This window comes from Nothoprocta perdicaria, unplaced genomic scaffold (assembly GCF_003342845.1).
Source record: "Nothoprocta perdicaria isolate Ctin4 unplaced genomic scaffold, notPer1 scaffold_0, whole genome shotgun sequence".
Lineage (NCBI taxonomy): Eukaryota > Metazoa > Chordata > Aves > Tinamiformes > Tinamidae > Nothoprocta > Nothoprocta perdicaria.
Window position 1 is genome coordinate 1,250,511 of NW_020454092.1, and position 14,477 is coordinate 1,264,987.

The 14,477-nt window shown below is 39.6% G+C and overlaps 1 protein-coding gene across 3 annotated transcripts in view; it reads right to left on the reverse strand.

The window, feature by feature from the left end:
* Positions 1-14,477, reverse strand: part of MYO3B (myosin IIIB) — a 173,407-nt gene that overhangs the window by 59,407 nt on the left and 99,523 nt on the right. For all 3 annotated transcript variants that reach the window (XM_026046103.1, XM_026046238.1, XM_026046167.1), the window contains 4 exons: positions 12,511-12,590; positions 7,889-7,966; positions 6,555-6,760; positions 410-521 (listed from right to left, as the gene is read on the reverse strand). In XM_026046103.1, coding sequence (XP_025901888.1) covers positions 410-521; positions 6,555-6,760; positions 7,889-7,966; positions 12,511-12,590 — 476 coding nt within the window. The remainder of the gene's footprint in view (positions 1-409; positions 522-6,554; positions 6,761-7,888; positions 7,967-12,510; positions 12,591-14,477) is intronic.

Consider the following 14,477-nt stretch of genomic DNA (forward strand, 5'->3'; position numbering starts at 1 on the left):
CATACAAAGTAAATCAGTCAGGGAGGTGTTTTCAGGTATCAATAATTTTATAATACAGTCTATCTGGACAGTAGAAAGATAAATTCTGAATTTGTTATTAGAATACTGTTTACCCACATTATACTTCAAGAGGCACATCATGTTACGTGCTTTTTTGTTTCAGGGTCTTTTTTCTGTTCTTTCCAAAGCAGTCACATGTGGAGGGTGCTTGGGGAGGTCCTGAAGGCATCCTTCCTCCTGCAGAACAAACTCACCTGGCTTGGAGGGCACCTCCATTACCTAGGAGGCCAGCCAACTGAAACAAGTTTCTTGCTCCTTTTTTTCAAGTACACTGTACTCAGCAAACCAATACTAGACATGTTCTGCTAAAAGGAGGCACTACTCCTGAGAAGACATCAGCATGCTCTACCTTGGTTTTCCCAAGAATACAGTTGTCTAGTTTAGATTTTTCCAAAATGACAAGACAATTTTCTCTGCTACCAAGAGGAGTCTCGTGTGCCTTGAAAGCCAGGTAGTAATATCTGAAAAGTCAAGTGACAAAGAAAGAGTTAACCAGACAACAAAAATGTACTTTTATTGCAGTTGCATGTCTAAAACTCCTCGCTTACACTCAGTCCTCTTTTCCTAATTGAGGTGGACAAATCTTTCCTAAGATTGCCCTGGAAGATACACTTAATACACAGCATAAGTGCTACTGTAGTGGTGACATGAATCTGCTGCATTCTTGCAAATCTCCAGTCACTGTAATTATTTATAAACTTATTTTACAAAACTTAGAAAACACTCAGGTTGCTTTGAGTTTTTCAGAACCAGAGAATGAATGATAGGAAGAAGGAGAAGTGATACAAATAGAATAACAGTAATGCAAACCTTTTGCATTATATGTGTAAAATAAACCTTTTACATGATGTGTGTAAAACCTGTCTACACAGCAGTATAATATACTTCTGCACTGTTGTACCTGCAGGTTCTGCACATTTTGTCCACTATCCAGTCTTTACATGTTCTCAAGTGGAAGAAAAGTTAAAACTGTTACCAAAGGAGGAGAAAGTTATCGAAAGCATCATGACCTAATGGGTATTTCTCATAACAGAAATGCCAGGAAGGGCTATTTCATCCCTAAAATCTTTCAATACATAAATCATTGGTCATTTTTGACAAAGACATATAATCAGTCTTGATATTTGGGGGGGGAAATGTAAATCTACACAAGAACTCCAAGGAGTCTTGAGCTTGTAACAAGACCACTCCCATCAGTGAATGCCAGGGGATCTTTCCACTTCCAATATGCCTAAAAAAAGCTTGCAGATATTCAATCAGTGAAGGCAAAGCCCAGGGTTTGCAGGGCAGTGTTTACAGCTCTCTGTCATTATTAATGACACTGGCTGATAACAGAAACTGAAAGGATGCCTCTGTGCGAGAAGAATAAGATTAGTGTACAGTAAAAATGAGTCTCATATCAAGAAAGCAAGACACTGAAACTGCATGAATGTCCACTGTGTTATATACCCCCAGAAAAGATCACTCACGTGCATAATTGAAATGACTGGCATTGTCTATCTTATCCTAAAAGATTTTATCAGTCTGGATGATCAATAGAGCTCGCTGCTTTTTTAAAGAAAAGAACAAGTGAATTACTCCTCTCTTAAATTTAACCATTTTTTTTTTATTCATCAGGATTTTGGTGGTTGTGATCAGGTTTGTAAGTTGTTAGGCATGGTGGCTTTTTTTCCATTTGATAGGGATAATTGGGAAGATTATGATTGATTTAATAGCTTTTGGACCAGGTCCACAGTAAATAACTTTTGCTTTGTCCTGGTTTCCATGTTTATATGCAAAGCACTGCCTCGAACAATTATGTAAGGTAAAATTACTATGCAAATAGTTAATGAAAAAGGGATGCAAAGATGTTTGCACTGAACTGACATTCAGAATGAATGTTCCAGTTCCTGCCTGCCAATCTACTGCCTGTTCATGGATGGTGGTTTTATAGTATTAAGGTAAGTCTATGCACAAGCTATCGTGTTAAATAAGTAAGAGCAAAACATGTGCTAATTTGTTCAAAATTTAAGGTTATTTTATCATAGATATACTGCTAGACTGTAGCAACTACCAGTTACTGTTTGTCTCCTGCATTGTTACACTTCTGCAGGAACAACTCTATTGACACTGTTTGAGAGGAGTTGGCAGCTTGAGCAAACTGTTCTTTTAATCATTAACGCGGCGAAGAACCATCCAATGTTCCTTAAAATACAAAGAGAGAAATGTGGCCAGTGAGCCTAAGATATATACTCCTCTGTAGCCATATGCAGGCAAGAAAAAATCCTGCCCTGTACTAAAGAAAATATGGAAAAGCAATTACAAAGAATGAAATAGTGCAGCACTTCTCTTTTTTTTTTTTTTAAACTAGAATATGATTGTCAAATATTAGCTCCAGTTAATCTCTAGAGATTAGCTCCAGTTGTCACAAAAAAGAAAAAAGAACCAGTAAAATAGTCAATAAAGATCAAAGAGGAACAAAATCATGTCTGAAGGCAGAAGCACTGGAATCAGTCCGAGACCAGAGACATTTCACTCAGCAGCTGAGGACACTGCCTACTCCAAATGGCACAGGAGATAAAGCATTACAGAGTTAAGATTTTAATGGCATGATTTTTTCACTAACATGATACTGCAAGTTTGTTAGCCAAGTCTTTCAAAACACTGAGAGTCATGGCATTTAGCAGGGATGGAGAAAGAGGGTATATGTAAAAGAAAAATAAAGGACTTACCTCTGCTTTACTACTAACCTTAATGATGACAGCTTAGAAGACAAAAAACATTCTGAGCTGCTCTAGTAAAACACATATTTAAAATATACATAACCTAAGCAATTTTTTATAGCGTGCAATTTTGGCACATATTTGACAGATACTTTAGAGAAGTTGCACCAATGGGAAATTGCTTCAAAACAGCAAAATGCTATTTTGAAAACTGCTTCAAAGCAAATCTAGGAAACTGCTTCAAAAGTCAGTTCAGATACTCATGACGAGTTCAGATACTCAGATACTTGTGACATTTACTCACATGTGTAACCTAAGTACTCTGTTTCCTTTCTTAGAAGGAAGGATTCAAGCGAATGGTAATTGTTCTGATTGTTTGTGAATCTTTCAATGCACAGTGTAGTGAGGACATTTAAAATTGTGAAACTTTTTTGACTACTACAACCGCTCTTAAAGTTCCTTTTGCATTCCAGAATTAAAGGCAGTAGCAATTCCATATAACTAACTCACCAAAGTAATGATTAACTGCTTTTCTCTTTAAAATGTATCCTAACATGATTCTTATGCAAATGTGTACTGTAGAATTACAGACGCAGACCCCATCTAATAGGATCACCACTACAATTCAATAGTATCACTGGATTTTGCCACCAGTGTACAATCAGAACAGCATCATCAGCCTGTGCAGAGGATAAAATGATCATAGAGAAAGTGCATCCAGCCACTACTGCAGTACAAAACTACCCGACATGGGCTGGCAGAGAAGTAAATGACAGAAAGGAAAGGCAGATGACAATCCTTTTGTGAAACTTCTCAACACATTCCTGAGTGCTCATGAGGTACTTGAATTCTGACACCACCTAGTACCACCACACTCTCAAGTTTCTTGTCTTTCAGCACATGACACAGTACATGGCAGACTACAGGGGAAACGCTTCCACCGGGGATCTCACAGGAGGGCCCAGCTGCACCCCATGGTGTGGCAGGTGAGGTGCCCGGGGCCTTGACACTGGGACATGCCATGCAGCGTCCCAGCTGCCAGGACTGCTAGACCAGGTCCCCAGCAGACACACGCAGTGCTTCGCCCCTGCAGGGCCACTGCGCGGCCCCCATGCTGAGCACGCCTGGTTGGTGGCTCAGGTTAACAAACTGCACCCAAAACTCGGGATTGCAGCTGCTGAGTGAAGGGGCCGCAGTGCTTCGCTGCAACGCGCCGCACACGCACGCTTCACTGCAATGCGTCGCACACACATGCTTCGCTGCAAGGCGCTGCACACGCACATGCTTCGCTGCAAGGCACCACAGCGGGCACCCTGCGGCAGCGAGCGCCAGAGAGGGCCCACAGCCTGACACAGCGACAGTGTTCACAGGCGCTGAACAGCACCACCTTTCTTACTTAGCCATACCCACCTACATATGCGCGTGTACACAAAGATAACATTTATAAAAAATATAAAAAGCAGATGGTTATATTCTTGACTAAAGAAACTGTGTGTGAATGAGCTACAATCAAGTTTTCTCTTGGCCATCTGTTTTTTAACTAACTTTCAGGTTTACAACACTGTGAAATAATCTGTTCTACATGAGAACCGTAGACAGTGAAGAGAAACAGTGAAGAGTTAGAGCTTTATCTTTTGTTTACCTCCCACCTGATAAACCCTGAATGGCTCTGCTCCCTGCCTTTGATTGTTTTGTCCTCATATTTCCTGCTAAGAGTTTACAAAACAGCATTATTGAACAGGCAGATAAAAAGCACACCTATTTGTTTAATAACATCAAGGGAGAAAAAGTGCTGGCTCATCCTTTTTGTTGTTAAGTTACTCAAAAGGATCAAAATACCAATTAACTTGCTAGCTTAGAAAATCTTTGATATCCTCAGATTTACTGACATTTTGAAACTCTTGTTCATACTTGCCTAATGTCTTTTTTGATTATGAATACAGAAGTGCCAATCTATTTAGCATTTGACCTGTTTTTCTCAAATATTTTTATGTATTCAACTGCTTAGTGCCTAAAAACACTTGACTAGTCACTGCTGTAAGCTGAAGCTAAATGTTTCCTGTTCCATACCTATTTTAAACATTGTTCATGACTTTTTTTTTCCAACAGTAAAACAAAATAGAAGTTGATTAAAATAAAGCCTGGACATGGAAACACCAAGCCCTCCTCTTCCTCCTGTTCAAGTTCTGAACTCATTCAGAAAGTCTGCTGTACTACTGGGCAAACTGCTGAATCCCCCCAGCCTCCCCTTCCCTTTCCATGTTTACTCTCTCTCCTGAAATAATTATATCAGGTTGGACTAAAAACTTGGGGAACATCTGACAAGACGTTAAACACAACTTGCCCTTATCTGCACGACAGAAAGCTACAGTCAGCACTGCTTTTATTACTGTTACTTTTCAAGTTTATACTCTTAATTCAGTGTACTTTTAAATGAAAGAAGCTATTGACTCAAGGAAGCCTAATCTACCCTAAATTTACACTAATTTAAATGGAGTTAATCTTAGTTCACTTATGTGTAAATTGGATAAAAGTTAAGGTTAATAATTCTGACTTCAGCCTCTTCAGGATGTTGTGAAGATACGTCAGTAATCACAAAACAAAACAAAATCTCTTTGTTAATTCTACTTTAGACCTTACAAAAAATAGTCATGTTACAAATGAAGGGTTGGGAAGGAAATCATGTCCAAAAAATTCAGTTTGTTCTTTTTCTGGACACCAGTGAAGAGTCTGGTCCCATCTCCTTCACATTCCCCTCATATATATAAACATTGGTAAGATCCCTCTGAGTCCCCTCTTCTCCAGGCTGAACAGAAGCTCTCTCAGCCTTACCTCACTTGAGAGATGCTCCAGTCCTTTCACTAGGTACCAGCCCCTCCCCCTGGCCTTGCTCTATCCATGAATCTCCTGTACTGGGGCCCCAGCACTGGGGCTCACCAGGGCTGGGTAGAGGGACGGGCGCCCTGCCTCGGGCCCCGCTCCTGGCAACACTTTCCCACGTGGCCCACTGGCCAGCACCGGCCCTCCTGGCCACGGGGTGTGTGGCTGGGTGCCCAGCCAGCTTGGGCCCACTAAGGATGCCGAGCACTTTCTGCAAAACTGCTCTCCAGTTGGTCTGCTGGGAACATCGGCGGGGGGAACAGGGAAGAACGAGGGGAAAGGGGACGGGAACAAGGGGGAAAAGGAGGGAAGGAGGAGAAAAGAGGACAGGAGGAAGAAGGCAAACATTTTTATATGAAGACTCTGCATAGGGAATCATGCTGGCACAACCATACCTATTCACAAATATATTTTGAAACCTTTTTTTTATATCATGCTATTGAAATCAATATTGATGATTTTTTTCTTAGATATTAGTGCTTTATTCCCTGATCTAATTCAAGTCCTCTATCTGGAGATTAACACTCTCGGAAAAACTTTTTCAACGCTTTTGTATCATTGTGCACATTTTTCTGTTTTCTAATCATGTGCATATTCTTCACTGACCTTTTAAAGTCATTATATTACCAAAGCATGATACACATTTCTGTATGTTGCCTCTATGAAGATACATCACTGGGACAGACCTGCTACTGAAAACTAAGTGGTCATTGCTGGTCTCACATTGACTTTTCTCCTTCAAAGTATTAATGCTTGCAGCACTTACCTCTGACAGTCACTGCTCCTGTAAGGAGAATCAGGTCATACACGTACAAAAACCAATGCCTGTAATTTTCTGTCTCTAACCCTACAATATATTTTACTGAAAGAGTTCTAAAGTGAGTGTCATGCTTCAGAAGAGAATAGTCTCACCTTTTCACAAACTCTTCGAAGAGGATGCGATGAGAATACCCCTTTTGACGTATTTTGACAGTTTCTAGAATTCCTGTGTATCTTAGCTGCACTAAAACTCTCTCATGAGAAAATGTCAGTGCCTCTCGATCATCGTTAGGTTTAATGCAGCGGATAAAGTGAGGCTGTCCAACAACCATTTTGGATAAAAGATCCATCAGGGAATACTAGAGGGCAAAAGAAAAAGACAGACTGGCCTGACACAAATATTCAAGCAGGAAAGGCATATTTGCAATTTGGGAATGGATCTCAAGGATCTCTTAATTTTTCTAATATTTTAACTGTGCAATTTTTAATCTACATTGACATTATACTTTTAAGCGTTTGCCTAAAAAAATAGAACCCATTAAAAATTTTCAACTGTCTTAAAAAAATATGCTTCTAGTTGTTATTTCTTCCCTCTCTCTCTACAACAGAAAAAGTGATATGAGGAAAGAAAGGCCCAAATTAAAAAGTTTTAAATTGCAAATGTCCCAACTAAATATCTACTCTAAGCACATTTGGTCAAATAATACCCCCAGCAGGAAAAACAGCTTTACAGTTAATCAAATGAACACAGAACTCACAGCTCACAGAGGTTGCAAGAAGTCATTAGTTCAGTCCTCTCCCCAACAACAGCTCTGGATGCACGTGTACCATTTCAGGCACATCTCTGTCTCATTTGATTCTCACAGCGGATACAGACTGCACAACCTGCCTCAGCGAACTAAGGCAGTGCCTTATTATCACGGCCATTTATAAGCTTCTCAACATCTACGCTACATCTTCCTATTGAAAAACTGGCCCATTATTTCTTGCTCTTCCTATCCCTTGATATGGAAAACAATTTCTTCCCTTCCATTTTGCACTAAAATAAAAACAGTATGATTAGGTTTTCTACATCTGGTTCTCAGGGACACCTTTAACTATGGATATTTCTGCTCTACCCTCCTGAAGATCAGTCATTTGTTGCAAATACACTCAACCTCAAAATCACAATTCCAAGTTGAGTGAATGTGGGTGTGATTACATGGTCGTAGTCTGTGGCTATATGGTGTATGTTCAGACTCATCTTCCTCAGACTCATCTTCCTTCAATTTTTCACTTTTTTTTTTTTTTTATTAACAACCCCTACCCAAGTTATAGCTGTGCGACTGTTCGTAAGCACACATTCACAGCAGCTGCCTCTATGCTTTTTCTTGCACTGTTTCACAAGAAAAACAAAGCATGTCAGGATCTTTGACCCAACTGGCCAACACAGCACTGTCCATCTCTTCCATTTTGCATTGCCAAGGATCACAGGCCAAGGATCGTACCCTAAAATAGGAAGCCATAGTTTGCCTCTTCATGTTAGTTGTTTCCTCAGGGTGTCGCATCACCTCCATTGTGTCAACCTGGAGCACAAAACACAAATGTCAGAGCTATCCCACCAAATTCACTTAGCACCCCCGGACCCACCTCCATGTTGCATCTGAAGCTGGGCTCAGGTTTCGTAAGGACCATTCCTTTGAGCGCGCGCTTAGCGGGACCTCACCACAGGTAGCACAGGCAGGGTATATGCCGGCTTCAGTGGGTGATCTATGGGCTCTAAAACCATCAAAAGCTGCAAAATTTCAGTATGGTCTTACTGGCGGGAAAATTTCAAATTCACTAACTTTGTCCTTCTGATTGCTGATGATTCTGATGTGGAGGATCTCGGTATGAATTAGCTCTGGGTTAGGCTTGGTTTTCTATCCCACCAGATTGGCCTGCATTTAGAAACTCAGCTGTACGACTTTTGATCTGAACCTCTCAAATGTTAGCAGGTTAACACTGCCAAGACTCACAAACTCTCTCGGTTTGGATTACTAAACCAAACCAGTCCTCTTATGTCTTCTGTAGCTTTAGACAAGAGAATGAACACATGAAATGCATTTTGGCCTCTTCTTTTGACCATTGCTAGCATCCCTTGTCCACCCTGCTTTCTGACTTAGAAGGGAACTGGCCTATTATAAACTGGCCATATTACTAACAGGTGAGTAGAAATGAAAGAATGCAATAATAGAAAATCATTCACCAATTTATTTACAATTTATAGGTCTTCTATATCCATCATTTACTTCTTTTTGATCTGTAAGCAAGGATGGAAGACATGCGCACACAAAGAACCCTCTGGTAAAGTTTTGAAAGAAGAAAATAAAAATGATGAAATTCATTCTTTAGTTCTGCACTGCACACAAAGGCATTTCCAGCACCTTACATCAAGGCTCATGAAAAGAAGAATGAAAGTAGTGTGGTATCTATGGGAAACCGTCTTTCTGCCCAAATCTGCCAAATGGCTTTTCCACTGTTGAAGATTTCCCAGTCCCTTTGGGAGAGGCAGAGCACAAACTGAGCCCCCAGCCAGCAGCACTTCTGTCATCAGTGCTTACTCTCCAGTGGAAAGATATTTGTGAGCTACAGTAGAGCACAGCGTGGCTGCCATGGGCAGCAGTGTCTCTTTTTCACTTCATAATGTACACTGAGACACATCACTAGCGGCACCTCTATGTAAAAAAAACTTCATGCCATGCCCTTTTTTCTCAGTAAATTAACATGCCTCAATTAATATTTCATCAAGGAAACAGTGACGTTAAGCTGTTATTCTGTTTAACACTACATTTCTTCCAGCCAAACAAGAGGACATGTCTGTAAGTGCAACTACTGTTTAAGGCAGCTAGTGACACAGGATATTGACACAGTAACACAGGTAATTTCTAGGCTGCCACTTGGCCTTTTGAAGTTGGGCTGACATTTCTCTGACATTCTCTGACGTAGCAATAGCTACCTACCCTGATCTCCCAGCCTCTTCGAAACAAGAAATATTACTTCCTCTATGTCTTCCTACATGTTATACCCCTGTTAATGCATTCAATGTCAAAATCTTCCTTGGCTGGTAGATCTTCTGATCAGCATGGAGGTAATCTCACACTTTTGTCACAAAGCAGAACCAGGCCAATGAAGCAGCTGTCAAAATGCCCTATTTCCTGATCTGACTTCTAAAAAGCATTCCTCTTGTCACTGCTACCACGAATTCCATCAGGTCTTATTTCCTGTATAAGAAGAGTTTCCATTTTTATAATGACCAGGAAGTAAATTATCAAGAAAAGCCTGACTTTCGCAATGTATGGAAAAAATGTCATTGTTGTCAAACACAAGTGTCAAAAAGAATACATAATATATGGCTTTCAGACTATACAACTTCCTATCTGTTGTTGTGGTTACTACTAGTTACTCTAAATTACCATTTTGATGCTGAGAGTTTCAGTAGTCTCATTCTGCTAAACTGCTATAGCTCCAAACATCACTTTGTCAGCATTTTTTTCCATAGATTACAGAGTTATTTTTAGAGCACATACACGGTCAGCAACCATACTGCTCCTCGTACATTTTTGTTATACTGTCAGTACAGCTGTTCTTATCAAAATGAAATGAGACTTTATGAATGAGTATAACCATGGTTACCAATCACAAGCAGATTGTGTTGCTGTATTACAGCTCAACAAAACTAAAGAAAATCAACTAGCATCCGGTTTGCATGGAGCACTAACAACATTTCGGCATTCGCTTGCTTTGTGGCAGTTTACCATCTGCTCTGACCAGGTGGCATTTGTATAAACCAGATAATGCTGTTGTCAGCACCTGTACTACACTTCCTGGACTTTGCTTCATATGATCATTTCCAAAGCCCTCTGCCTTAAGACCACTCTTCTGAATACAATATGTAATTGCAGCAAGATTACCATTTCCAATAAAGTAACTGTGTCTCTTACCTTCAGGAGAGATTTAGGAGACTGCATGCAAAATATAAAGGAAATGAAGCACTAAGTAGTATTATATCAAGAAAATGGATTTTCTATTGGGAAAGAAGTTAAAAGAAAAAGCTTGTGAAGAAAAGATTCAGCATACAGATGGTGCAAAGGCAGACAGATTTCAATAAGGGTAACCATAAAAATTTCAATATGGTTTTGTAATCTCTAATGTTCTTGCCTGAAGTGGTGTACAGGCATTAGTATGCACTCAAATTAATACATGAGGATAAAAAGATACAGTTTGATTTGAGTTTTAAAGACACAAAAAATTCTGTAATATATCCCAGGAAAGAAATGCCTTAAATCAGCACAGATAACATCAAACATCTTGAGAGCTCATGAGACAAAGTAAACATCAATGACCTAAACAGAACAGCAGGGATGTCCATGGGGAAGGACATGGTTCTGTTTTAAACCTATTTTGGTGAGCCTTTTTGAGCACTGACATCTAAATCTCTGATAGAGGTCAGGTAAGACCGTATCACTGAATACTGACCATCTGAAAAGAAGATAGGGAGACTTTGTTAATGACTGTTTTTCCTATACAGAGGTCTGGAAACTGGATCAAGCAGGGATCAAGACAATCTGGATTCAGGAGTTAGGCTTCCAGAGGTCTCAGAGATGCTAATATATGTCAGTAGAAAAATGCTATGTTTGGAGAGACACTCCATAATTCAGGAAAGGGCTTTTAAGAGGACAGTACAGCACAGCTGTAAATGAGAAGCACGTCTGAGGTGCACAATGACTGAGGAAGGGACAACTTTAAGGTTTACTATGACCTCCCTCAGAAAGCTGCACAGCCACCATTCTAACTGGAAAGGAGGAACCAGGATGAATGACATTACTGGCTGATCAAAGCCAGGGAAAAGAAGCCCCCTCTTCGGAATACCCAGTTACACAGGCCATATGACAGAGGTTTTCAATATATAAAGAAATATCTTACTGCAAATCACTCTGTAAACAAAGATAAAACAAAACAAAACAAACAAACAAACAAACAAACAAAAACCTCCTTTCATCCCTGAAATAAGAGTGTCAATAGTAAATTCAGAGTAAATTCAGTGTTAGGAGATAGACAACTTAATCTCAAAGAACACTGAATATAATGCAAAGTGAATAGAACACAATATTAAAGCCAAACTGCTTGTGAATTCAAGCTTCTAAATTGGGTGCTTGGCTGTGTAAGAAAGCCTAGGCTCCAAATGAACTTTTTCTTGGAGTTTCATCGCTGATTACTTATCAGGTACATCTGGAATCACTGCTATCTAGGGTGAGCTTAAGCTACAGCCTTTCAGACAGTATAGTCCTTCCTTTACATATCTACTTATTTGCACCAAACTTGTAGAATTTTATCATTTTTGAGCCTGTCAAATATAGTTTGCTATGGCCTACTGCATTCAAAAGAAGTTCTTTTGTTGTTTTTGTAGTTTTTGTTGTTTTTTGACAGAGTAGGGAGGAAGAGAGCCACAGAGAAAGACAGATAATAAGACACAAACTCATAGAGGAAGATTTGGACACTTCTTCTCAGTAAACCAGGCTAAAATCAGCACCATGAGAATTCTCTTTTTATAGATAGGATTGTGAATTTAATTGTAAAACCTGTACACAGTATGATGAATTTCAAAGTATTTTTGATAGAAATAGAAATGTTCTGATAAACACTGAAACTAGGGAGATTTTGCTGTATTTTTTTCAAAGTTTTGTCTCTAGTTAATTTATAATGTGTATATGGAGCTATGCAGTTCTGTAATAGGGCAATAATCAATATACAATAGGCCTTAGTACAACAGACTTGTAGTAAGAGAAAAGTCCTGACCCCATTGTAACCAAGAGGAATTGGTACTGATATCTACAGAACTGAAGTTTCACTCCAAAAGCCTAAAGATTAATCAGTGCTGAATTGATTCTTCCCTCGATGCTACAATAGCAGGCTCACTGTTGTCGGAAACCCAAGGCTCCCAACCAAGGTACCCATTTTCTGACAGGTAGTCAGACTTTCACTTGTGTAAGAGGTTCACTAAGCATGTACATCAGCTAAGCATCATGTCCATAGTCTCAGTGTAGTATTTTATGAAAAACTGTCTGTTTTCAAAGGGAACACTACTGACCTTGATACGCCCAGCACTCAGCTGTGGAGGCAAAGACCTAGATGCTGCTGTCACTCTGGCTCTTGCCTGTGCCAAGTTACCTGTTTAAAGAGAAAGAAACACACACTGGCAAAACTGCTTAAAAATCACAGCAGGGAAAAATCTATGTGGCGGGAAATCAGCTTCTGCAACACTAGTAAAAACAGTGACACCAGTACACTTCTTCCACACCCCGCTCATTACCAATTGTGCCTCCAGGAGCATTCAGTCCTAGCATGACAGAGTGCTGTGTTGATTTAAACGAGAGGAAAAAGTCAGTGATAAGGTGGCATGTCACTGACCTCAGCTACTGAGCTGCTCAAAATGAGGGCAGCACAAAGGCTTACAGCTCAATCAGGAGCAATCAATTTCTCTGTGACTTGCTCAGATTTAAAAAAGAAAAGAAAGAAAAAGGACAGCAGCAGCAAGACTCTTGTTTTTATGAAACTGTGTGGCTCCTGAAGTGTTTAGATAGCATCTTAAGTTCACAAACTAATGAAAGAGATGAGAAAATGATAAGACTGTATCGTTTTTGACCTTTTGACACACAGGCCTGCCTAATCCCAGGTCCTCTTGTCCCTTGGGGTTTTTAAAGACTGACTCAATTCCTCTGTGAAAAGAGAGTTTTTTTTTTTTTTTTTGGAAAGGCATCATTGCCTTTTTTAATGTACAGTATGATGCATCCTAAACTTCTGCCTTATTTCCAGGACAGCAAAGTCATCATAAAACAGCTTTTCAAAACAGAGGCTCACAGAACAGGGAGGAAGTGATACTGGCCTGTGCATATGCAAGACACTCTGTATATTTCAAAGTTTTAGCAAGTCTAGCACAAGATGTCCAAATGTTTTCTCTGGCTATATCTTCAGAGGCTAAACTGTGATTAATAGCATTGAAAGAACCCTTTGAAGCAGGATTGGTGACATCAAAGCCCTAATCCATGGGTGGCAGGATTTTTATAATGAGTGGGAAGCATTTTAACACATTTCAAAGGATTTACAGCATGAATAAACAATAGGCCTCTGCAGATGTACCACACACCTTTCAGAACCAGAACACATAAATAAGTGTCCATTTTAATTTAAATGTAAATAAAGTGTTAACACTTCTTTCAGATGCTAAGTGCCTTGTTTGCATCAACTCCAGTGTTTAGCTATTTGCTTTAGAGAAAGCAACTTGAACAGTCCTCAGAGTTTTGGAAAACTCTGTATTACATAACTGGTAAGGAGGCAGGATAGGAAAAACGAAAACCCAAAAACCTCACAGTTATCTTGTAAGCGAGCAGAGCAAAGAGGCTCCATGTACGTCCGAAAGGAACTTCTGTTCTTACTTCCCTCCTAACAAGGAAAATACCAATCTCCTGCGAACAGTCAGGGGGCTGGCACTGAGAAACACGGTGATGACATTTTTGGGAGCAATTCAGACATTCTGTATTCCTCTTTTAAGCTGCTGGCATTAGGTTTGACAGAATGCTGCAAAACTAGTACATCATTTCCAAACTAGGGTTCATTACCTCACAGTTCAAATCTCAGTGCAGAACACAAGATATGTCCATGTTTTTGGAGACTACTTTAGGATAACGGGTTTTGGTTAATGAAAACTGCAAAGCTGTTTTGAAAATCTAGTATAAAGTATAAATAAACACTTGCAAATATTTTATAGATTCCTATGTATATATTTTTATATACCAATATTTTTATATACCAATATTTTTATATATTATTTATATATTTGTATTTTGCATGTGTGTATGTATATACCTAAGGTTAAAATGGGGCTTCCAACAAACAAGTTGTTGGTGAATTTATTTTCATTTGTGCTTGTTACAGCTGAAATAGGGCTGAGAACCTAGTGAGGTTGGTTTTGGCCAGCCTGCAGATTATCAATTCAAGCCTTTAGGCTTGAAAGCCTTGCATTGGAGAACTGGTCACACAATACAGAGTTAAAGGGGA